Below are 23957 nucleotides of genomic sequence, written 5' to 3' on the forward strand. Positions count from 1 at the left end.
AATCGCATTCGAGTGCAATCAATCGAGCTTCCTCCCCAATTTGACTGTCACCGGCTGGCTTCAATCTTCCGCGGTAATCGCGATCATTGGGTGGAATTCGTCGATCTTCGTGGTATACGAAACGATCATCGGGAATCAGCCAACAATTGGCAAAAATTGTGCTTCCGATATGGGGCGCCAGCCCCAACGATCACATCTCCAGTTCGTTCGATCAATCCCAGCATAAGTAACTTCGACCTACAAGACCCGAAGCAGTCGATCTTCAAGCGTCTCGAAGCGTACGACGCACCCGCACCTCCGCCACCAGTGTTCAAACCAGTCTCCGCTGTGAACCCCGTCGATATTGTCTCCCTTTCTGCCAGTGCCCTAATCTCTATCGTAAAATCCGAATTTTCCACCCTGAATTCCTACGCGAAGAAAGAATTTCACGTTCTATACAACGAGCACCTACAGCTGGATTCACAGTATCTCGAGTTGATAAAGAAGCTCTACATCAACGAGGAGAAACGAGTGTGGAAGGAAGCCAGCTGTTCGATGCTTTGCAGGGGGGTTAAGAAAGTCACGATCGAGTGTAGGGAAGCGAAGCTGGTCGAAAGTGTGAGTGCAACCATCGTGGAAAATCGTTCCGTTCACGAAGCCACGATCAAGCGAGAGTGTAAAATTCCCGATGGCGTTGTGAGAGCTACCGTGAGGCTCGATGCCTTTCTCAGGCAACTAGTGGAAGTTTATCTGGAATTGAAGGGCAGTGGGGATTTTAAGATATGCGACAAAATCAGCAAGGTGGCGACAACAATGTTTTACGAATTCGTGGATAAAATGAACGATTACAACCAGCTGTGTCCTGTGACGAAGGCGGCCTGTTCGCTGGAAATTTCGCAGCTTGGGGTGAGTGTTTTTCAATTAGGTATCTATCTGTCGAAACTAGCATTAACCGTTGTTTCTTTGTAGTTCTTTATGAAGGAAAATCAAAACGAGGAAGGAATTAAGCTACTTAATATTGCATTGAAGCGACCGGAATTGGTGAGTCTGATCACTGAACTGCTGGTACCGGCCAGCTGTCCGCCACAGTTTTTCCTGCGAATGTACGGTTTCATCATTGATTCGCACATCAAGAAGTGCGATACCCAGGTTCTGTTTGTGCTGCTTTCGAAGTTCGATATCATCGCTTGGATGAACCGGTACCGGCCGAAGCTGGTTGATGTTAATCAGCTAGCGGAATCGATTCTCCGAGGGCTAGAGGGATGGAACCAGCCGGATGCCGTGCTTATTCAAGATGTAAGTTGTTCGTTGTTGATATTCTATGTTTAACCTATGTTCCCTCAGCTCCTTCAGCGCCACCTGATACATCTGTTCGAGTATGACTTTCCGGAGCATTACGGCGACATCTTACAGATAAGTTTGGTTGCTTCTTCGAAGAAAAAGATAATGCCGAAGGTTCTGCTGGAACTGATCAATTCGATGCGACGCATGGTCGGTTGTAAGCCGCTGGCCTTCGGGCTCGATTTGGATGTTTTGTTGGAAGAATTTCGCGAATTTGCTACTAAGCAAAGTATTCTCTCGTACAAGGATATCATTGATACGACCGTTTTGCTGACCCAGCACTTTCAGAAGGAACGACTGAGCCACGGCTTGCACGGGTTGTACCCGAAGCATAGTGATTACTGCGGGGTGTTGTCGTTGCTGTTGGGTACGATGGGACATGCGGCGGTGGTGGCCGCTGTTCACACCTATCCGGGAGTGTTGGCCGATGATCGTAAGTATTGCGGGGTTGTACCATCAATAGTTGATTGAACAGATACTTGAATCGGGTGTATAAATCTGTATATCTGCTATACTGCCCATATATGCATAAGAGTCCCATATTGAAAAACAGCAAGCCGAGAAAAACGCTGTTCAAGATTTACATTTTTCATTGAGCCTTATGGATGGAACAACCATGTTGTGGTATTTTTTCGATATTTTCTGAACAAACCTGGTAATCTTATTTGTGTATTATGATTCATTGGTGATACAGAATACAATCCAACAGATATCCAATTTTCGACAAAATTCCATATGGGACTCTTATGCGTATATGGGCAGTATATGAGGTTCCCACTTTGAATTTTGAACTCCTCTACCCAAATAACAACTAAGGACTGTCCCAGTAAAGTATGGAAGCACCCTAACAAAATATCTTTCTGTCAGCTATCTGACAAAATGCACTGGGTTTCGTTGGCTAAGGTGGATTCTGTCGATTATTAAATCAATATATTCTCAACAATGATTCGACATAAATGTCGCAAAGTATATTTCAAATTCCGTTTGACGTTTTTCCTCTTTTTCGTTCTCCGCGTGAGCGTGAAACTATTTCCAAGAGCTCGTTATCAATACTGCACGTCAGTCCGGGGGGACTCGATCCTCCGTAGCATTCCCCGATCAGTACGGCTGGTCAGGTGATTCTAGCTTTAGCTCCATGTATACCTAGTCTCGCCAACTATAACAGAATTGGTCTAGCTCACCAAAATCTTAAGAAAGAGATCACACAAATCAAGCTTATATTAAATATAAGCTTGATTTGTGTGAAATTTTAAATTTAAATGTAAATTTTAATGTATGGGAGAAGAAAAGCAGTTTACTCACCTACATCGCTGCTGGATCAGACAGTCATCATTCAACCGGTGCCTCATGAGTCTAATATCTCCGTGTCGTCACGGAGGTTCAGACGTCACTACTTTCCGTACCAATCTTCTTTCCCGACGTTAGCGCACCTCGTCGGCTGGGTCAGCAGCATTGGTGCACTTTCTTTTCGACCAGGTGAATCCGCTTGTTCTCCTGTGAACACGACCCCGAAACACTCAGCTGGTGGTTTTTCCCGGTCGCGCCACTTATTTGAATCCTACCTCTTCACTCTTTGCACGGATCCGTCTCTCCTCCAGAACGTAGCTCCTCGTCCCGGTCGCGTACTCTGAACACGACCTCCTCGCTGGCGCACCAAAGCGATAAAATGTCCCGAGCGTTGTCTAAGGCGGAGGGTGTTTCTTCTCCTTGATTGTGACAGTCCCGTTCGGAGAACCCGAGTTCTTGTCGCCGACAACCACGAGGCGAGGAATTTCACAGTCACGCAATCAGCAAAACGTTGCCCGCTTCCCTCACGGTGTGCCAAAAAACGACGAAGAGCGACACAAACAGACTACCGTCCTTCCTCCGACTACCTATTTTTATTTTCTGTTCTGGGATTTTTTTAAGCAAACTGGTGCATTAAAGCGGGCCGTCAAATACGCACCTCTTGCAGTGCACGCTCCCATTGAACATTTAAATTATACATTTTACTGTAATAACTAGGTCACCGGTCGCCGTTTGATTCCGTCGGTAGCCTGTTTCTTCGCATCACGTGTTCTCCCAACTCGTCCTTTCCTGACTTGAACAACTGAACCCATTTGGTTCTGCGAGCAACTGTTGGTAAATAGTCTCGCATCCATGTCACCTAGGATTGGTTTAACATGGCTTGGCAAAGCTGGCACGCCATCTGCCAATTTGGTAGCTGCACCGCTCTGCAGGAACTTGACAGAATAAAATGCTTTGGCGTCAGCACATTTTACTGCTTCGTCTAAAGGGTAATGAAAGTCAACGGAAGTCTAAGAGGGGTCAATTCCCACGAAGGAGAATTGACGCTCGTAGGCCTTCATTCAGGTCACCGGAATCGCCGAAACTGTCTTTTTTGCCTTGCACAGAAAACACTCCTTCCCTATCTTGCGTACCATCGTAGATGCGTGTGCAACGTAGATGCGTAGTAGTCCGGCATCACCTCGTTGATGATAGTCTCCCCATTAGCGTTCAGAAACTTGCTGTGATACCACTCCAGCAGTATACGGGAGCTACATGCTCCTTTGCTAGAACTAGCGGAAATCGGGTATCGCATGATGTGAACGGTTTCAGGGATCCTGGAATCTTATCGGATAGCAGTAATAACTCTGTTCTCTCCAGTTTCACATGTCGCTTCATCTTTTGGTGATCTTTCTTTGCTGTCAGGGTAGCAACTTCATCGGAAGACGTTTCACTTTGGATTTGGACCATTCGATATATGAATGATCTGCTGTAGAATCTCCCGATATCGAAGAACGTCTACCAGCACTCGTAGTTATCGCGTCCAGTTGAAGTAACGTTCCCAGTTGATGGCAAACTTCAAAGACTTGTGTACCAAACATGGCTGTTATTCCTCGTCTGTCGTCTCACCGGCAGTTTATTCCCGAGACTCACTCTATTTCCGACACGCTAAGGAACAGCTTACTGAACCATGGACTATCTCCAGGATTCATCTTACTCGGTACGTACCGCCACTTTACCGTATCCGACTTCGACAGTATTTCGCCAGTTCGAGACGCGACGAACTGTCGATATCTTCGATCTTCGGTCCAAATTCATCCAAGCTAACGCAGTCTTCTAGTCGGTCCACATGATCGTCTTGTTGAATTGCTATTATCAGTTCATTCAGTTTCAGCTACGAAATAGTGTCTTCGAAGGAGCCACCACCCAATGTAACTTTGATCACGTCGCCCGGGAACGGTGCCGGGAAGATATGCTACGCAAGCGTACACTTTCTCGCTAGTGTCGACAAATAGCAGCGAAGATCGCGTATCCAAACCAGATGTTGGAACAAAGTGATTCACCGTGTTCATTTTTTGTTTAGTTTCAACGGTGTTTGCGGGTCCATTCGGAGTTGGCTCTCAAAACCTCCTGAATCAGATTCTTATCGTGCACACGAGGAAGAAGCACAGTAGTCCAACCGGGTCAAACGGACTCATCACGATCTGCAACGCCTGTTTATTCGCAGGATGAGCCGTCTCAATCGCCAGGGTCGGGCAGACGTCTTCTTCAGGCGTCCAGTACATACCAAGCACCCGTTCTATGGAAAAGTTTTTGTCCAGCTGAATACATTTATCGGCTCGTGCGTTACCTGTTACGAAATTCGACAAGTTCGGTAATTAAAACCCCCAAGAAAGTACACGCACCTAACTTTCAACGCAAATTTTGTCACTTGCTCCACGCTGTCCGGATAATCGTGGACATAATGTTCCCGGATTATAACATCAGCAGCTGCAGAAAACTTGAGCATGTTCTTTAGAGTTCCGGTTCTTCACATGTTGTGGCGAGCATGGTGAATGTCCAAAAATGTAGCAACATCCAGTGGATACACTGAGTTCCATAATGCCTTCCCGCTGAATCGCAACTTGGTAGAACATTTCCTGGAAATCTATACAGAGAACCACCCGTCTTTTCAGAAATCCTGTGAGCACTTCCAGAAGAGTTCAGGAGATCCGGTCCTTTCAACAGCATCGTGTTCAACGAAATACCACCACCTTTGGTTGCTGCATCAGTAAAAATTATGAATCCTTGAAAGTTTCTTTGGATTTAGAACGACACCTAATGGACAGGTATCAAGTTCGTCGGGGATCCGCCCCTTCTTCAATTCCTTCGGGGTCGCCTTATGGATGTATCCCTTCCCCTGGTATTCGGAGCTACCTCACAACACTCCCACCAATCACTGGGTCTTTCAGGATTCACCGCTCAACGCACTGCAACCGACGAACTGACGGAAACTCGAAGAAATCGCCAAAGCAGTCTTCTGTACAATATTGTTCGCACGTTATACTTCCGGAGACTTGGGCCATCCTACAGTCTGGATACCTGTACTTTCCACCAGGAAGGATTGTTTAACGAGATAGCGCAGCGACTGATCTTCATGACACTTGCATATATGGAAGATGCGACTATTTGCATGTTATTCTCATATTAGAAACCGAAATATTATCGGAAGTAATGCTCATACCCGAAGCACCTATAAAACTGAGAAAGATGACTGGAAGCAGTCGAAGGGCAGTATGCTTCATAACATTTTCATCTCCGGAATTTAACTTTTACGACGTTCGCCACTTCCGAACGCTCAGACCAAGTGTCTTAAATCTTAACCATTGTGTAGCAGCCCAACAGCTGTTGTGGCAGTCGGTCTCGAAGTCGAGGACAGATGACGCCCTCCTATCCGACCCGTACAACATCCCTGCCGGCAACGGCAATTGGGTGTCGGACAGGTCAGGGATGGTAGCAATCTGTACAACGGGACAGTTCCCGGTTCAAGAAATAATACACTCCTCCGCCGAGGGTGTTGCGATAGCCAAGATCAATGGCGTGTTCTATTGTAGCTGCTACGCTCCACCAAGGTGGCCCAGTTCAACCAGATGATGGACAGGCTCTCGTCAGACCTAGTGGGCCGGAAACTGGTAGTTATAGCGGGAGACTTTAAAGCTTGGGTAGTAGAGTGGGGCAGCCGCTGTACAAATAGCAGGGGCCAAGCGCTACTGGAGGCGCTCGCGAAACTCGACGCTGTGTTAGCCAATAATGGCTCCGCTAGCACAGTTCGTAGAAACGGGGTGGAGCATGGATTGACGTAACATTTGCCAGCCCCAGTCTGGTTCCAGGCATGGAATGAAGGGTAGACGAGGGCTACACCCATAGCAATCCTTTAGCAATCCGCTTTAGGGTCAACTATGGTGTGCAGCATCCGAGGGCGGGAGATCCCTGTCAGGTACGCGGGTGGAAGTCCAATCACTTCGACAGCGAAGCTTTCACCGCGGCCCTGGGACAAGAGGCCAACACCGACAGTCTAAGCGGGGATGCGCTGGTAGCCGTTCTATCACGCGCGTGCGACGCCACTATGCCGAGGAAAACCCTGCCAAGAAACGGCAAATGCCCGGTATACTGGTGGAGGTTGCAGCTCTACGATCAGCCTACCTCAGAGCTAAACGTAGGATGCACATAGCCCGCACCGAGGATGCAAGAGAGAACCGACGTGAAGTGTTTCGAGCTGCGAAACTGGCCCTTAACAAGGCCATTAAAAGCAGCAAGAAAGCGTGTTTCGACAACCTGTGCGAGAGTGCCAACGCGAATCCGTGGGGTGACGCCTACAGAATCGTGATGGCCAAGACCAAAGGGGGCTCTTCACCCCCAGAACGGTCTCCGGACCGGTTGGCGACGATTATCGAAGCACTCTTCCCGTCTCGAGCCACCAGCCCCTGGCCACCTGCACTACGAGACAGTGCGGGCACGGCCCACCAGGCTCCGGTGACGAATGAAGAACTACTCGCAGTGGCTAATTCCCTAGCAATAAACAAAGCTCCAGGGCCGGATGGAGTTCCAAACAGCGCTCTCAAGGCAGCGATCATAGCGAACCCGAACATGTTCAGGCTACCTATGCAGATATGCCTTGACGAGTGCCGCTTCCCCGATAGATGGAAAAGGCAGAAATTGGTGTTGTTGCCGAAGCCCGGGAAGCAGCCAGCCGACCCATCGGCGTACAGACCAATCTGTCTGATCGACACGACTGGCAAATTGCTTGAGAGGATCACCCTCAACAGGCTAACCCCGTACGCAGAAGGTACGGACGGCATGTCAAGCAACCAGTTTGGCTCTCGGAAGGGTAAGTCCACGGTGGACGCTATCAACTCAGCGATAAAGACTGCCGAGATAGCGATCCAACGAAAAAGACAAGGATTTCGATACTGTGCGTTAGTGACACTGCTGGAATGCCATCGCGCTCTAGTTACACCGGCTTAGCCTACCGGTGGGTCTAAACCGGATCCTGGAAATCTACTTCCAGAACCGCGTACTGCTATACGAGACGGATGCCGGTCAGAAAAGGGTTCCGATTACCGCCGGAGTCCCGCATGGCTCGATCCTAGGCCCGGTGCTATGGAACCTCATGTATAAAGGGGTTCTGAGACTAAAGTTCCCTCCTGGGGTCAAGATCGTCGGTTTTGCCGACGATGTAAACTTGGAGGTCTATGGGGAGTCAATCCCTGAGGTAGAACTAACTGCAGAACACACGATCAACACGGTGAAGGAATGGATGAGCGCGAGAGGCCTGGAGCTCGCTCATCATAAGACGGAGGTAGTTATCGTCAACAACCGCAAGTCGGCACAACATGCAGTTATCCATGTGGGAGAAGTCGTGATCACCTCACAGTGGAGTCTGAAGTCTCTCGGAGTCATTATAGACGACAAGCTGACCTTCGGCAGCCACGTCGACTATACATGCAAGAGAGCGTCGACTGCTGTTTGCGGCACTATCGAGGATAAACTCAAAGGTGTGCGCCAGTAGACGTAGGCGTTGCCGTATCTATCCTCAGGTACGGCGGCCCGTCATGGTCAAGAGCACTGAGGGTAACCAGTTACCTACAGAAACTGGATGGCACCTACTGCGTGATGTGCCTCAGAGTGATATCTGCCTACCGCACGGTATCACACGATGCATCCTGCGTGATAGCGAGCATGATGCCAGTCGGGCTGGTCATCCGGGAAGATGAGGAGTGCTTCGAGCTACGTGGAAATAGAGGAGCCCGCGAGCGCACCAAGGTGACCTCGGTCGCCACATGGCAGCGTGAGTGGGATAACTCCTCGAAAGGTAGGTGGACCCACCGGCTGATACCTAACATATCGAGCTGGGTGGGCAGACCCCATGGGGAAGTTCACTTCCACCTGACACAGTTCCTGTCAGGCCATGGCTGTTTCCGACAGTACCTGCCGAACACATACTGTTCGTATGTCCTCGTTTCGACATCGAAAGAAGAGCAATGCTTGACGTCTGCGGCTGGGACACAACCCCTGATACCCTTATTCAGCGGATGTGTCAATCGGTGGAAAAGTGGAACGCAGTCTCGACTGCAACCACCCAGATTGCCTGTACGGGCACGGCTAACTAGTGATTGGTTAGTTGGAGCGAAAAGGGTCGAGCGCAGAAAAGTGAGTGAATGGTCTGTTCATGCTGAGGCAGGTTTGGCGCAGCGACTGGCAACCGCGTAAGGGGTAAACCCAGCCACCCCGAAGCAAGGCAGAAGAGCGAGTGTATAGGCGTATATGTGGACTGCCTCATGCCAAGATGGGAGGGTCGTAGCGTAGTATGTTGGGACGTAGTTATCGATGCCTCGTGGCGTAGCAGAGGAGCGAAAGGGTGAGCATCCAAGTCAGTCTCATAAGGTATGTTAAGGGTGAGCACAAAAGTCAGCCTCGTGTGGAGTGTTTGAGAGTGAATCAAGCTGCGATAGAGAGAGCACCCAAGTAAGCCTTATACAGGACGTATGAACGCGTGAGTGAGAGTGAATGAGTACATTTAGTACAGCCATCCCCCCAGAAGTAATACCGAGAGGTAGTTCCTGGGAGGAACGATGGCGGAGCCCAATGGAGTTTAGTCGGTATTAATGGCAGTGTCACCATTCGAGCCCGACACGCCCCCAGTGCACCCCGTGCGGTAGCTTGGACCCTACCAATAGCACGTGTACTGGGCTAGGACGTAAAGGTCTTCTCCATTGTAAAAAAAGACCAAGTGTCGTCGACCTTCACCAGTTCTTACGGAATCTTCTCGCCAAACCCGCTTAACATTCGGATTCGCCGAGCCCGAACGAGTCACTTGCCTCTTTTTTCTAACATCTCCGGCCTCTCCCCAAATTAGGACACGAATTGGTTTCCTTCTTTATTCTTTCTTTCGTTCAGCCTTTCTCGTCGGTAATTTTGTGGTTTTCGGTCTGAGCCAGTGTCCGCCCTGATTCCACGCCGGTATCCTTGGCATTGGGGGCGCTCCGAAACCTGATGAGAAACGAGCTGTTGGTAGTGGAAACGATCTGTAGTAGATGACCTCCGGATTGCATCAGATCTGCCGACTCGTTCGCAGTCATGTGGCTGCGATACTTTCCCGGGGCTCGATCCTGATACTACGTCAATGTTTGCATTCCCTCCCGTACCAACAATGACCGGATTGATTGGCAGAAGACATCCATACAGACCGCCTTGAGTATTTGGTGAGGTGTAATGGAAAGGTTTTGGTTTATCCCCAGTCAGTGTGACAGGCATACTATCTATATTCGGAAAGACGGGGTCTAAACATTGGCTGGGGAGGATCGAGTTTACTTATGTCATATGTATGCACAACAGTCTCAGGAGTTCGACCAATGAGCCTACCTAATGATGACTGTACTCGTTCAGCGAAATGCCTTCTAACGTCCGTTCCAAAACGGTTTGGTTAGCACGAGTACTTCTAGCATCGCCTGTCCAAGATGTCGTTGGATTTCCCGTCTCCTGAGCAGCTCCAGTTTCCGTGGGTCTCATCATAGTCGAGCTCATATCCTTGAACTGCTGACTTCGTTACTGCTTCACTTTACTGTGCGAACTTTGTTGCGAAGTCGCACTTTGGTCTTTCCCCTTTCATGTTGATGTTTTTTGTTCCAGAGCCTACGTTTCGACTCACTTCTCCTGTTTCTAGTCCAAACGTTTGAGCTCTACCTTATCCTGTGCTTCCATCCGCAGTTGAACAAGCCTGTACTCAATAGAATTCGATATGGAACTTGTAACACTGTTGGGCCTTTCCACCGGTATCGTCGATGATAACCGCTGGAAATTAGAGCATGAAAAAGTCCGGTCTGGCTCTGCGATATTGCTGTTAATACCCACGCAACTATAGTGGCCACCACGACTCGCAATAGCAACAATTAACCATTCTGATCATGTCCGCTTCGTCACAGTTGGTTTTCTTGATCCGGTTCTTGAGCAATCTTTTAGATTTGTTGAGGCAACTTTCGGGTTTTTACAAACAACACATCGTTGTTCTGGATGGTTAATCGAGTTTGTTGATCATCGATCTTTTTTGACTTAAGAAAAGAGGAGCCCGCCGGCTTGGAACGGCGCTGTTAATATTCTCCCCTCTCCGGGGTGCTCCGTCCGAAACGTATTCCTTCCTACACCAACGTCGAGCTCCGCCAAGTTTACGGTTGGTCTCTCGTATATCCCACCGCTAGGAGTTTGTATCGGTGCTAATCGTACTTGTCCATCAATTGTAGGCTTCGTTACTATGACACTGTCCTTTGGTCAACAATTTCGTGGAAGTTTAGCGTCAGCCACGATGACAACGTCGTTGACTTCAATAGGCTTCGTTGCCGTAAACCACTTGGATCTCCTGGTGATCGTCGGGAGATAATCTCTGAGCTATTGTTTCTAGAAGCTATTGGCCAGAATTTGAGAAAGTTTGCAGATATTCTTTAGGGTGCCAGAATTGTCGTCGAAGGAAATGAAAGGATTCAGTCGCCTGGAATGCTGGAAAAGGAAATGGTTAGGAGTTAGTACTGGAGAGAAGTCACCATCTATCGGAATGTCAGTCAATGGTCGGAAGTTTATCATGTTTTTCAACGAGAGTTAGCACTTTTTTTTCGATCGGTGTTCAGTTTATCTTCACCGAGCTTCCTGATCTGTATTCGCATGGCTTTCTCACTTCTTCAGCTTTTCTCAGTGACTTTTCATAAGTACTAAACAATAGGACGCAGCCTAAAAAAAATAATTGATCAATTATTGAGAAATGGTTACGGGTACAGACCAGCCCCCTGTCAAGGACGACGTCTCTGTACAGCCAGCATCACTGCCATGAAAGGCAAAACATTGATTTTGAACCGAATGATTTGAAGCTGTATTTAGTTACAAAATGTCGATTTTCTGAATGATATGATATTAAATCATCCCACAAGATGCAAAACGTCGTGTGGAATGCTTGAATATCGAGAATAGTGCCGAACATAATTCTTTGTTTGGGGCTTTATAGCTATAACGCCCCATATATGTAGGTGGCTGTCAAACTCCATATGATGGTATAGGGTTGCCAGGATGCTGGTACAGACACTTTATACGCAGACTAGCGAAGTGTCAAAAATTGCAGCCAAACGGACTGTCAAAAATTGCAGCCAAACGAGCATCAGGGTTTTGAGAGGGGTAGTACAACAGGAAGCCCAAGCAAAGCTTATGGGAGCTTCCGTGATGCCAGTTTAGATGCATGGTTGCTAGTTTTACTGTTTTTATCTCCGCAAGTCTGTTATATAAAGTATAACTACAGGGCTTTGACGGCGTCCATACTTTCTGGGACAATATTTACAAATCTATATAACATACTGACGGCGCCGGTGGTAAGCGTGACCGCCACCCATCCCAGTTGGTCTTGGTTCAATCCCAGCCAAGATAGTTGAAATTTTTTTCAGACGAAAAAAATCTGAGGTCACGCCTTCTTTCGGAAGAGAAGTAAAGCCATTGGTCCCCGGTCCATGAGTTGATGGGTCGATATCTAGTCCAGAAAGTGGGAGTCACCTCGCTGGCGTTGAAAATAACTAGAACTAGAAGAAGAATATAATACACTACAAATGCCTTTCAATTATAAAGAGCAACTTTACTGCCTATAATCGCAAGTCAGTCCCATGTATAAAGGAAAACCCATAGAACATGGGACTGACTTGAGATTATGGACAGTTTAGGAGTATCATAAAACCTCATGTATTCTTAGGGAATTGACCCCCATCTAACCTCAACAATTTTCCTCCGCAGTCATCAACTGGTTATGGCCCTCGCTATGCGACATGTTCTCCCCGTGGCTTATCCCGTACTTCCCGCAAAACATGAAACAGATAGCAAACTGGATACAGCAGGTCGTTAGCGGCAGCTCAATTCTACCCCCGTGGAGCGAACTTCACACCGACACCGCCTTCCGGATGATCATAATGTTCCAGCATTGCCTACAGTACCTGATGGACACATTCCCGTCCAGCAGTGCCGTCCTAGGACACCTCTTCTACTGGTACGAACTGAACTTTGCCCATCCGGTCTGTCCCCGGTTCGTGGTCGTTCCAATTCATACCCATCTGATGAACCTAGCCTGGGATCGGTTTCGACCCGCCCCGGTTCACATAACCGGCTTCAGCCGCATCCTCCAGCAGTTCATCCCGGAGAGTCATCTCTTCGTGGGTCACATCTTCATCCGGATCGCGTGGACACCCTGGCTGCAACAGAACATACAATCCTGGGACTATCAACTCCGCTATCAGATGCTATCATCACTGTTGATGATCTTCGTCAAAATATCCTACGAACCGAACGCTCGGGATGGACTCAAGATTGTCACACTGCTGCAGGAAGCCTGTGACTATCCGTGGTATCTGCTGGAATACCAAGGTATCGAAGCGGTTCTCGATTGGTTCGTCCTGTCGGCGGAACCCTCCGTAGTTCTAAAAATGCCATCGGAAAACGAAGCTGTCGACAGTGCCGTCCTGGATTTGCTTCAGGTCGTCTCGGCTATGAAATTCAATCCAAGCAATCCGCTGGAGTCGTCCACGTTACAGTCACAAATACAAACGAAACGAATTCTGTACGTGAGAACCACGGTTCGACTGTTGAATGCGTGTGGATCCAAGTATCAGAAATTGCTGGGAACGAAACAGGGTCTACAGGCGTTTCAGAATGCTGTGTTGGGACTGTTGAACACGATCGAGACGGTACTGTTACAGATTAGGTCTGTTAAGGATCGCGAGTTTGATGCGAAGAATCTTATGGCCGAAGTGGTTGTATCGTTACAGTCCCAAGGGGAGTACAGTAGGAAGTAAGTAACACGTCCTTTGGAGGGGTTAATGATCGTAATTTTGATTTTTTTTAAACTAGATTTTTCATTGAGGCCATTATCTTGTGGACGGAGAACTGCCGAACCAGTGACAGCTACATCATTCCCTCGATTCTAGAAGCCATCGGCTTGTGTAAAAGTTTCACTGTTAATCTGTACTACTTGTTGGAGGAAATGATCTACCATCACTTCAGAATGTCCTGGCGGGGACAAACAACGAACGAAGGTGCTCCGATTTTGGACGCATCCTGGTCAAAATTAGTGCACAAAATTGGACCCAGAACCATAAGAGGTTTCGATCAGAATACCCTGGTGAAAAATCGGTATTTACTAGGACTGCATCTGTTGACGTTGCAGCAACTGCAAGAGGCACCGAGCTGCGGCGAAAAGGTTTTGGTTCTTGAAAGATTATTTCGATTGATAGAGGACTTAAAAGTGAGGTTAGTATTCTCGTTGAATTTTAATAGATATCCCGTTTAATTTCGCACACTTTCAGTGAAACGGACGAAACCAAGCTGATCCTGGTTTGGAGCATGATGGTTGTGGTTGGCGTAGAGATCTGGAAAAACGACACCGACAGTCATAAGCATCTACTGACCCTTGCACGCCATCTGCAAACTTGCTCCAAGGATTCGGACGGTTGGGGAGAAGGACTACTAGGTGCCATTGGTATCCGCAAGGACGGTGTTAGTATTCGACGGAAGGTACTGGCCAAGTGTCTTTCCTGCATTGTGTTTCTGCTATTCGGAGAAGACGCATCGGAAGTGGTCGAGGCCAAAGAAGGCCCTCCCTCGATTGGTGTCAGCAACCGGTGCCGGGAATACGTACAGGCCATGGGTGACCTGAAGCTGACGCTGGGTAACAAAAGGTATGCCGACGTGCACGTTAAAACACGAGCAGCAATCAATTTGATTGAGAATACCGCTATGGTGACGCACATCGGACAGAATGTGTTCAAGATTTTGCGGTTGTTTTGTGACGAACATTTCTTTCATTCGGTGGAAGAGGTTTGGAAGGCATTGTGAACGGTATGTTTATATTATTTGATCCCTAATCATAGCTGATATTTTTGAACTACAGAAAGGAGAAAGTTTCTCTGAGGAACTGCTAAAAACGGATTTCTTTGTTCTATATAAACACTTATTTTAAAAGCGCCTAGCATATTTTATTCGCAACATACAGCTTGTTATTGGCTTATTGGGCTGTGAAACAGAACCCTTTTAATCGTTAAAAAGAACACCCTAACCAATATCTCGCAGAAAGCTATCTCGCTGAGATTCCTGCATCTCTTCCAAATCACACTCAAGCGTAACGCGTAAGCTCTTCAGAAACTCCGACGTAACACTATCCACACCCAATTCACGACCCGCTTCAACGCTCAACGATGTAACTCCCTTCCCTGGAATCCCACACGGGACAATATGCTCGAACCAGCGCAGATCGTTGTTACAATTCAAAGCCAACCCATGCGTCGTCACATACCTGCTCGCATGAATTCCTATGGCGCATATTTTTCGATCCTGTACCCACACACCGGTGTCCTCCGTTGTTGCCGCCCGGATTCCGTACCGCCGACAGAGTTCAATGATCGTCTTTTCGATGTGACAAACGTACCAGCGGACGCTGGGTTGAAAGTTTTTTAAATTAAGAATCGGATAAGCCACTAGCTGACCTGGACCATGGAACGTAATCAGCCCTCCACGATTGGTACGGACAAACTGCGCTCCGAGGGTTTTTAGACGCTGCTCTTCCGCCGGTCCGTAATCTTTGGTTCGAATGCCGACGGTGTAAACTGGATCATGCTCCGTGAGAATCAGTACGTTTCGAAATGGGCCGGTTGAGTCTTTTAGTACCGTCGATGAGATAACTTTTTGCAGACGTAGTGATTTGTGATAGTCAAGTTTACCGGCCCGCAGTATGTGCACCAGCCGGGGCATGTTTCTTATGAAGTAAGTATTCTAGTAACTAACAACCAAGTGCAGAAGGCATCTTACTTAACTTGAAATAAAGCGTAAATTCAATAAAATTAACGTTACTGCTCGGGTGAGGGAGATTCTATAGCACGTTCCAGTTCCTGGCGCTCCTGTTCCAATTTTAGTTCCTTTTCCTGCAGTTTGAGGTAGATTTGCTGGCCAATCTGCGAAATGAAATTGATAAGAGTGTTGATAATACGCCGCCTTGTTGCGAAGCATGGTCGATAAGGGAAAAAGCAATGTGAGTGACTGCTGAGTGTCGCTGTGGGGTTTCCAAATTGACATAGAAATTTAGTACTAAATGTAACGCTCGCTGGCATACATCCAGTACACTGAGGTAAAATACGTATTGCAATTCATGAGAATCGCTTATGACTGCGCCACAAGTATCCCATATGAATATCATAAGTTTGACTTATGACGCGGAGTCGAAAATGGCCATCGAATCACTTCGGATTTTCAGAAGTCATGCTAATGGAATTTTTCAATTCTTATATCTTTAGTGCGCTTGCGTTAATCTAAATCAGAATAATTGAATATAAATTCAATATATGAGATGTTAATGAACCCATAGGTTATTATATTGGACTAGTCTTGGGATTAAAGAAAATATAAACATGAAAAAGAAGCATTTATCTTTAATTTGATTTTCTAATGTATCCTAGAATGTCTCATCATATTTCCAACAAACTTTAAATAATGGAAAATAAATCGCGAGGGGCAGGTGGGGTTCGAATCCCAACCCCGCACACAGGGTTAGATTTTTTTAACCCGTAGAGGTGAATGACCATAAGGTTAAAACCTCTATAATCGAAATAAAAAAAATCAATCGAATCCAATATATTTCCTATGAAGCACTGTAGAACATTGAGCAATGAGAAATATAAGAATATTTACTTACATTTAGTTTCCACAAATTTGCAGAAATACATTAAATGTAGCCTACTTTCAAAAATGCTTGGATTTTCCATTTTCACTGATTTCATATGATAAAATTCAGTTGATTTTTTTGACATTTCCTTCTACACTCAATACAGTTTGGCAATTTATTCAACATACGTATGACTTCTTCAAAATCGGGTCTATGGTATTCCGACACTTCCTCATACCCCAAGTCGTTCGGGGAAGAGTTTTGATGAGTGAAAATTGAATTTGATAATGTGTGAAATACTGCATAATGGAATGAAAGATGTATTAACACAGAAATATTTGATGCAGTTCGTGATTAGCAGGTCTAAATACGAATTTTATCCATATTTACATGGTTCATTTGGTGCAGCCAAATTCTGATAATTTGTCATATAAGTATTGAAGTGTTTCATTTTAGCCTACGACTGAGAGTAAGACAGATTCGTTTTCAATGTCTACGATGAAACTGGTGTTACTTTTATTAAGTCGTGTGTGCATTTTCAGAAGAAAAATACACAGAGGAGAATATGTGCACTTCCCCTGATATTACTGCTTCTGCCCATATATGCTCAAATTATTTGTTTCGCGGTTTCTGAAGGAAAGTCTGCGTTTATGGCTGAGGACTGCACCTCCAGGCTTTTTCCGACAGACAAATTAAGGTCGTGTGAATAAATATAACTGATTTCCAAAAATTTCGTCGCTTTTTATCTAAGCTACTTTCTGTTCCTAGAATTTGATTAAAAGTTGAAATTATTTTTTGTTGGATTTCTTTTATTTTGGCTGGGCTTTTCATTCGATTGAAGTTTTGGCAATAGACTAAAATTTCAGTCGAATTCTTTTGTGGATGCGAAGTTTTTGGAATATTTAAATTGCTTACATATATACATTTTCTTCCTCTATAGAGGGCGTCGTTACTTCCGGGACCCTATTCTCACAGTCACGTCACCTAGTGACTAGAAGGAAATTTCGTTCTAGTCACCAAGTGACGTGACTGGGAGAATAGGCCCCCCGGAAATTCGATGTTCCAAATTTATGTGCAGCTTCGCGGAGTTGTTGAAGGCGTCGAGTTCGTTCGCTTGATAAGCATTTTTCATAGGAGGAAAGATCTGCTGTTTTTTTCGTCTGGCTTCAGCCCATATTCCTGATAGACTTCGAAAAAAATGCATAGGAGATGGTCTGATTTGGTCGGTATTCCTTCGGATGCGAACATCATTTTGATACTGGTTGGTGTCATTCCTTCTACGCAAATAAATAGATGGGAATTGAGTAACCCTTTTATTTTAAGGTGGTGAATATTAACCCACGCATAGGGTCGATTATCATCAAAATTGGATACAGTAGGTATGTATGCCAGGTATAGGCGTTACAATGTTCATTATTTTTAGTTCGCGAAATCCTTCAAGAAGCGACCGTCGCCATTCGTTGACTGTGACGTGAGGCGTATAATGAAAGAGCGCATGGCGTCCAGTTCAAATTGGCTGTCTGTGTGCGGTTGTTGAGATGTGATTGGCAATGTGTTCATATTATTTTCGCTGCCAGTAGATGTTCTTTGATTTCTATAAAGGTTAATTTCGTTGGGCGAGTAGGCGCATGGGGTCAGCTGACCAGCCAAGCTTTGGATTTGCGCATAATTGAATCGCTTTCATTTTTTTGGGTTCAATATTTTCTTCAGCTTGTACATTTCCTGGACGGTATGGGTTAATGGTGTCGGCTTTTTAAAAGTTTGTGAAATTTTGTTTTAATGCTAGTATTGCAAGCCCTGCAATCGGATGTTAGTTGGTTGGGGGAGGAACGGAAAATTGTTTTTCCGCCGTGGAAAGTACTAATTTGTCTAACGTTTTACCACTGTCATTATGATGATGATTGTTATCGCGATCGTTTTCAGTTTGACCTGAATGCTTACGGCGTTTTCGGCTGCGTTTTGCCTTATCAGCAGCTTTTTCCTGAAGTCGTCGAATGCGTTGTTTGGCGTCTTATTTTGTCCAATCCTGCTTCTATTGTCTTTTGTCGCCCAAAAATCACCAGCCTGGAAACGCATGACCTTTTTTCTGTTGGAATACAGTTGCGTGTGATTTTTCCGCTAATTCTTCAGCCAGGGAATTTGATTGAAATATGCCATTTTCTAGTGTTATGTTAGATTGAAGTGGAATTAGCAAGAGGATACGGCTCAAAACATTTAGTGGAAAGCTGCAGTTCGTTCTTGAGGCGTGATAGCAGTTCATCAATTTTGTTCATATTGTCCGATATAGTTTTGGTATCGATTGAATTTGGAGCAAATTGTCACAAGGATGAAAATGTTCGTTTAATTTGCTGCATATGCTTTCGTTCTTTTTTATGGCCTAGCATTGACTGTTCAACATCGTTAAGTAATTGTTCGATGCTACCGAACAATTCAAAACTGTGGCTTTTTAGGTTAGCTGCGGTTCGATATTGTGTGTCAGTAGTTGTATCCAGAGATGCCAACGGTACCGATAAACTACATTTTTTCGGTATATTTACATTTGTACAAGCCGTGTAGCCCGCTACAGCGACGCATCACTACAGCTCTTGCCAGAACGGTAGCCAAACCGAGTACATTTTCCCGTACAGCAGTAGAATACATTTTTGTATTGCTGCTGTACTCCGACTGCTCGGTGAGAGTGTGGCGTAGTAAAGTTTGTTCTCTCGCTTTGTACATTTTTCTCTGCATTGTCAAAGGGAGAGGCCCGCACACGAAAGCGTTGATGCCGGCCGTGGCGTAAATGAGCCGCAATCATTGTCGTAATTTTTGAATAAAAATATTAAAAAGATTGAAAATATTAAAAAATGTAAAATAAGGAAAGAGAAGCTGTACCGCTCGCGTCTGGTTGCTGTACTGGGGACAGTAGTTTTTTGTCATGTTACTGCTTTGCACACAGGCAGCCGTCCAGCGCTGGGCGTCCTGCACTAGCGAATGACAGCAGCATCGAGAGAGAAATGAGAATGTAGGCAGAAAAATTACAGCCGCAGAAAAGGTAGGCATTTTGCATCCTTGGTAGTATCTTGTTGACGGATAATTTTACGTCCATAATAAGCAGAGCAGGCTGTCCGCACTTATGGGTACCATAAATGCCCTGATATTTTTCTTGATTGCGCTGCACTTCGATACAGGCAGATCATACCGCAAATTTCATACACCGCACCGTATTACACCGATTTTACACCGTACTGTGTTATTTTATTATTACTAAAAAATTCAATAGCCCTTTAACGTACTGAGACTTACGAGGCAAGCGTGCGATTTTTGTTTATGGGTGTAAGAAAATACAAATTAATAAATTAATAATCACAATGCAAAGGTGAACACGCTTGGGTTTCGTGTTCTGAAAGAAAACTTGAATACTAATGCCGAAAATTTGGGCTTAAAGGGACATCATTTTTTCGAGCAGAATAACGATCCTATAACGTAGACCAGAATACAAAACTGTAGTTTTAGTAGAAGATCCCCGAACAACTTAAAAATTGCCTAAACATGTACCTCCTTTTTGGAAGATGCTATTAAAATAAGACAAATTTTCTACAAGAAGCTGACTAAAACAAGCCTTGAACGAAGCTTGGAATGAAATTTTTGTTAGGGTTAAGTTGGCCAACTCCGTGTCGCCAATAATCTAAGCTGACACCTCGCTCAAGAAAACTTAATCAACACTATGCTCTGAGGTCATATCTCAATTCATTTTTATTCCTAAGATCGAAACTATTGAAAAAATATTTAATTTATTCCCTTTTAGGACAATAACATATCCAAACCTATGAGACTAGTACGACTTTATAGGATGCCTCATCAGATCTACTATAGTTTGCAAATAAAACATGCGATTGCAAGCTGCTAGCGGATTGCAAAAGTACCAGATCATGATGTGAGGTGTGCTGTCCCGGTTAATAATAAGCCGAACGAAAATGTTTTCAGTTATGTCATTTAGTAGGATAACTGTCAGTTTGTTAGTTGCATTTAATTTGGTTGTTTTAAATTTTAAAATCAGAAAAGAATAATTAAGATTAAAAGACAACATGAGTGTACCCGTAAGGACAACTGCTATCAAAGCATATGAAAAACTGAGACCATTTTTCCAAATTAAGAAACTGTACAATGACTTCACTTTACTGTTTGACGAAACAGATCAAATTTTTCATCGGTATAGTTTCGCCTTTTATATAAATATTAAGACAAATTTAGTAAAGGACTAACAACAAAATTCACTTACATAAGCATCCACCGCGGCATACATCTTCTGATCGTCGGTCAGTGGCAGCACGTGCCATTTGCTCATCCGAACCTTCTTATTTTTGTCGATCCGGAGACGACATACCTGCAGCACCAGCCGTTCCATGCTCCACAGCCCGGCCGATCCGTGAATCTGATTGTACCACTGACCCAAATCGACACACTGACCGATCATCGTATCGGCATTGGCTTCCGGAAAATCTCGAGCCAGCTTGCGAAAATCATTCTTCACATTAACCCCATGAAGCTGAACCCTCGGATGATGCAGAAGCTGCAGCATCGCTGCCGGTAGCTTCTTCACACATGAAATCTGAAACAAATAACAGCAATCGATCTCCGCACACAGTTGCATCAAAGCCGTTCGTCCCGGTCCGGTTTGAAAGTTGAATGGCCACTCGAGATCGAATGCGATCGGTACTTTGACCATTTCCGACGGTTGCTTATCAACCCACTGTATCAGCTGGTCACAGGCACAAGCCATATCCCGCCAGTCCGTGTAGTAGCAGATTTTTCCACTGTACTCGATGAACGGAACATCATCGATGTTTATTTTTATCTCGGGCTCTCGTTTAGGTCCACCCTCGTCCGGAATTTTAAAATTGCTACGCAATCTCCGTCGGGGAACGTTTTCCTGGTCCGATTCGTCGGTTAGTTTTGGTGCGTTCACATCTGCCACTGTTTTAGCGGAGGTCTCGTTCAGTTTGCTGTCTGAAATAATGCGTTGCTTCTTTTCGGCAAGTGGCGGAGATGGATCAGCATCTCGCATCCACAGCGGAAGGGTTCTTTTGGCCATTTCAAGGAATATATTCGTATTTTTACTACACAAGAATAAACACTGAAGACTGAATTGAAACAATTTCGCGCGCTCTCAGGAGATTTGTTTTGAAATTGATGTCTGAATCTTTTAGTACAAGCTAGCGTTACCAAAGCGTTACACTTTGGTTCCCTGAATGCAACTCTGTGTGCGGATACGGGGAAAACAAAATGCCGAGAGCTGTCAAAATTCAGAAAAAAGCTTTACGTTGCGGCTTGGTTTTTCGTCTGCTGGTAAATTTGCAAAATTTATAGTTAAAATTTCCAATATCAGGTACGTTATTATTATCTTTCTTACCGTGCAAGTATACAGATAAAACATCACTTTTCAGATAAGCGGTAGAATGTCCCAGCGCTTTCCACCCGCTGGCCCAGGTAGCGCCCCTGGTGCACCTGTACCGCAGCGCTACCCTCCGTCTCCGGCAGGGCAGCCGTCTCAACCACCCCCAGGGATGCGTCCTTATGGACCGGGTAACAATTTTCCGGTAAGTTAATTTTCTATCAGTTACAACGAATCAACTACTTCGCAATGACATCATATTTTCAATTTCAGCCTCGCGGATACACCCCTCCCCCGCAGATGTCAGGTGGTCCACCGCCGCAAAATCCACCACCGATGCACCAGCGGCCAATGCAGCCCGGATTCGGTCAGAGCAGCAGCATGAGAGGTTCTCCGATGCCTAGTGGATCATCCGGTAGTAGTAAACGCCCGGCGGATAATCGTAGCGCTAGCAGTCAGCCACCGCAAAAGAAGTAAGTCGCAATTCGATGTTTTGCTAAACCTTGATTGTACTGTTTCTCATTTTAACATTCCAGTGAATACCCAACAAAGAAAAAGAAGAAGCTGGCGGATAAAATCCTCCCGCAAAAGGTACGCGATCTGGTGCCAGAATCTCAGGCCTACATGGACTTGCTAGCGTTCGAGCGAAAACTAGACGCAACAATCATGCGCAAAAGATTAGACATTCAGGAAGCACTGAAGCGTCCGATGAAGCAGAAGCGTAAGCTACGCATTTTCATTTCAAACACTTTCTATCCGAGCAAGGAAAATGAAGGTGGCGATCAGGGTTCGGAAAGCTCGGTTGCCTCGTGGGAACTGCGGGTGGAAGGTCGTTTACTGGAGGACAACAAATCCGACCCGAACAAGATTAAACGAAAGTTCTCCAGTTTCTTTAAATCGCTGGTTATTGAACTGGACAAGGAACTGTACGGACCGGACAACCATCTGGTCGAGTGGCATCGTACGCATTCCACACAAGAGACGGATGGATTTCAGGTTAAACGCCCAGGCGATCGCAACGTTCGTTGCACCATTTTACTGCTGCTGGACTATCAACCGTTGCAGTTCAAGCTGGATCCACGTCTAGCTCGCTTACTTGGCGTTCATACGCAGACACGCCCGGTCATTATTTCGGCCTTGTGGCAGTACATTAAAACTCACAAACTGCAGGATGCTCACGAGCGTGAGTACATTACTTGTGACAAATATTTGGAACAGATCTTCGGGTGCCAGCGGATGAAGTTTGCTGAAATCCCCCAGCGTCTCAATCCGCTTCTACATCCTCCGGATCCAATTGTGATCAACCACGTAATCACCGTGGAGAGCGGTATGGAAAGCAAGCAGACCGCTTGTTACGACATCGACGTTGAAGTGGACGACACGCTGAAGAATCAGATGAATAATTTCCTGCTGAGCACGGCTTCTCAGCAGGAAATTCAGACATTGGACGGCAAAATTCACGATACCGTCGAGACTATTAATCAGCTTAAGACGAATCGGGAGTTTTTCCTTAGCTTCGCTAAGGATCCGCAAACGTTCATCCACAAGTGGATTGTGTCGCAAACGCGTGACCTTAAAACGATGACCGACATCGTTGGCAATCCGGAAGAGGAGCGACGGGCTGAATTCTACTATCAACCGTGGACTCAGGAAGCGGTATCGCGATACTTTTTCACCAAGGTAAACCAGAAGCGAGCTGAACTGGAGCAGGCACTTGGGATCAGGAACTCCTAGAAGCGGGAGGAACAGGAGGACGTGGCGAGCGATCCTCGACCGGACTAGGGGACTTCTGATGGATTGACACTTTCTCTTTGTAATGTAAGGTAAGCATCATAATATGCACGTTCTGCGTCGGTTTGCTTATGGCAAGCTTATCGTGGGTCAAACTTTTCTTTAAATTTAGAACACCAGCGGTGCGGTAAAATATATAAGCGAATATAACCAATAAAGTTTGCTGTAGACATACGTATGTTTTGAATGTTTTACTTTGAAGAAGCGAAAAAAAACCATAACAAGCATAAGGGCATCTGCTCCTTCAACTTTAGATCGACATTCGTTCAACTTACCCATCATTCTAAGACCGTGGCAAAAGATTGTTGTATCAAAAAGTCGTCTCCAGTTCACTCGGTCCATGGCTGTTTGTCGCCAGCCTCACAGAACACTTGTATAAATCAGGTCTCCTTAAACTTGGTCGAACTACCTTGCTCACTGTGCATCTCTTCTCCTTGTACCTGTCCGATTAGTTACGAGAAACATTTTGAAAAGGTAGTCGTTCGCTATTCTCGTGGAACA

General features: G+C 45.7%; 4 protein-coding genes across 4 annotated transcripts; 2 read left to right on the forward strand and 2 right to left on the reverse strand.

Moving 5' to 3' along the window:
• The first annotated feature begins 6 nt into the window (after positions 1–6).
• Positions 7–14665, forward strand: LOC131690636 (ectopic P granules protein 5 homolog). The gene is made up of 6 exons (XM_058976560.1): positions 7–885; positions 949–1275; positions 1324–1753; positions 12385–13432; positions 13492–13890; positions 13947–14665. Exons 1-6 carry the CDS (start codon positions 535–537, stop codon positions 14473–14475), a joined length of 3084 nt encoding a protein of 1027 aa, XP_058832543.1. The 5' UTR covers positions 7–534; the 3' UTR covers positions 14476–14665.
• LOC131690651 (putative lipoyltransferase 2, mitochondrial) lies at positions 14591–15663 on the reverse strand. The gene has a single exon (XM_058976586.1). The coding sequence runs from the start codon at positions 15385–15387 to the stop codon at positions 14692–14694; it is 696 nt and encodes a 231-aa protein (XP_058832569.1). The 5' UTR covers positions 15388–15663; the 3' UTR covers positions 14591–14691.
• LOC131690644 (3'-5' exonuclease) lies at positions 15447–21454 on the reverse strand. The gene is made up of 2 exons (XM_058976574.1): positions 20553–21454; positions 15447–15587 (listed from the first exon to the last, which is right to left on the reverse strand). Exons 1-2 carry the CDS (start codon positions 21363–21365, stop codon positions 15483–15485), a joined length of 918 nt encoding a protein of 305 aa, XP_058832557.1. The 5' UTR covers positions 21366–21454; the 3' UTR covers positions 15447–15482.
• Positions 21455–21545: 91 nt separating this feature from the next.
• On the forward strand, positions 21546–23634 carry LOC131690661 (brahma-associated protein of 60 kDa). The gene is made up of 4 exons (XM_058976592.1): positions 21546–21659; positions 21718–21870; positions 21939–22138; positions 22202–23634. The coding sequence occupies exons 2-4, from the start codon at positions 21730–21732 to the stop codon at positions 23397–23399; spliced, it is 1539 nt and encodes a 512-aa protein (XP_058832575.1). The 5' UTR covers positions 21546–21659; positions 21718–21729; the 3' UTR covers positions 23400–23634.
• The last annotated feature ends 323 nt before the right edge of the window (positions 23635–23957 follow it).

Source organism: Topomyia yanbarensis, chromosome 1, assembly GCF_030247195.1.
Source record: "Topomyia yanbarensis strain Yona2022 chromosome 1, ASM3024719v1, whole genome shotgun sequence".
NCBI lineage: Eukaryota > Metazoa > Arthropoda > Insecta > Diptera > Culicidae > Topomyia > Topomyia yanbarensis.

Bases quoted from the DNA above. Each gene is read 5' to 3' on its own strand.
- LOC131690636 (XM_058976560.1), top strand. From the start codon at position 535: ATGCTTTGCAGGGGGGTTAAGAAAGTCACGATCGAGTGTAGGGAAGCG. The intron at 886-948 runs GTGAGTGTTTTT...GTTTCTTTGTAG, and splicing joins TGGAAATTTCGCAGCTTGGG to TTCTTTATGAAGGAAAATCA. The intron at 13,433-13,491 runs GTAAGTAACACG...TTTTTAAACTAG, and splicing joins CAAGGGGAGTACAGTAGGAA to ATTTTTCATTGAGGCCATTA.
- LOC131690651 (XM_058976586.1), bottom strand. From the start codon at position 15,387: ATGCCCCGGCTGGTGCACATACTGCGGGCCGGTAAACTTGACTATCAC.
- LOC131690644 (XM_058976574.1), bottom strand. From the start codon at position 21,365: ATGGCCAAAAGAACCCTTCCGCTGTGGATGCGAGATGCTGATCCATCT. The intron at 15,588-20,552 runs GTAAGTGAATTT...TTCATTTCGCAG, and splicing joins ATGCCGCGGTGGATGCTTAT to ATTGGCCAGCAAATCTACCT.
- LOC131690661 (XM_058976592.1), top strand. From the start codon at position 21,730: ATGTCCCAGCGCTTTCCACCCGCTGGCCCAGGTAGCGCCCCTGGTGCA. The intron at 21,871-21,938 runs GTAAGTTAATTT...TTTCAATTTCAG, and splicing joins GACCGGGTAACAATTTTCCG to CCTCGCGGATACACCCCTCC. The intron at 22,139-22,201 runs GTAAGTCGCAAT...TTAACATTCCAG, and splicing joins AGTCAGCCACCGCAAAAGAA to TGAATACCCAACAAAGAAAA.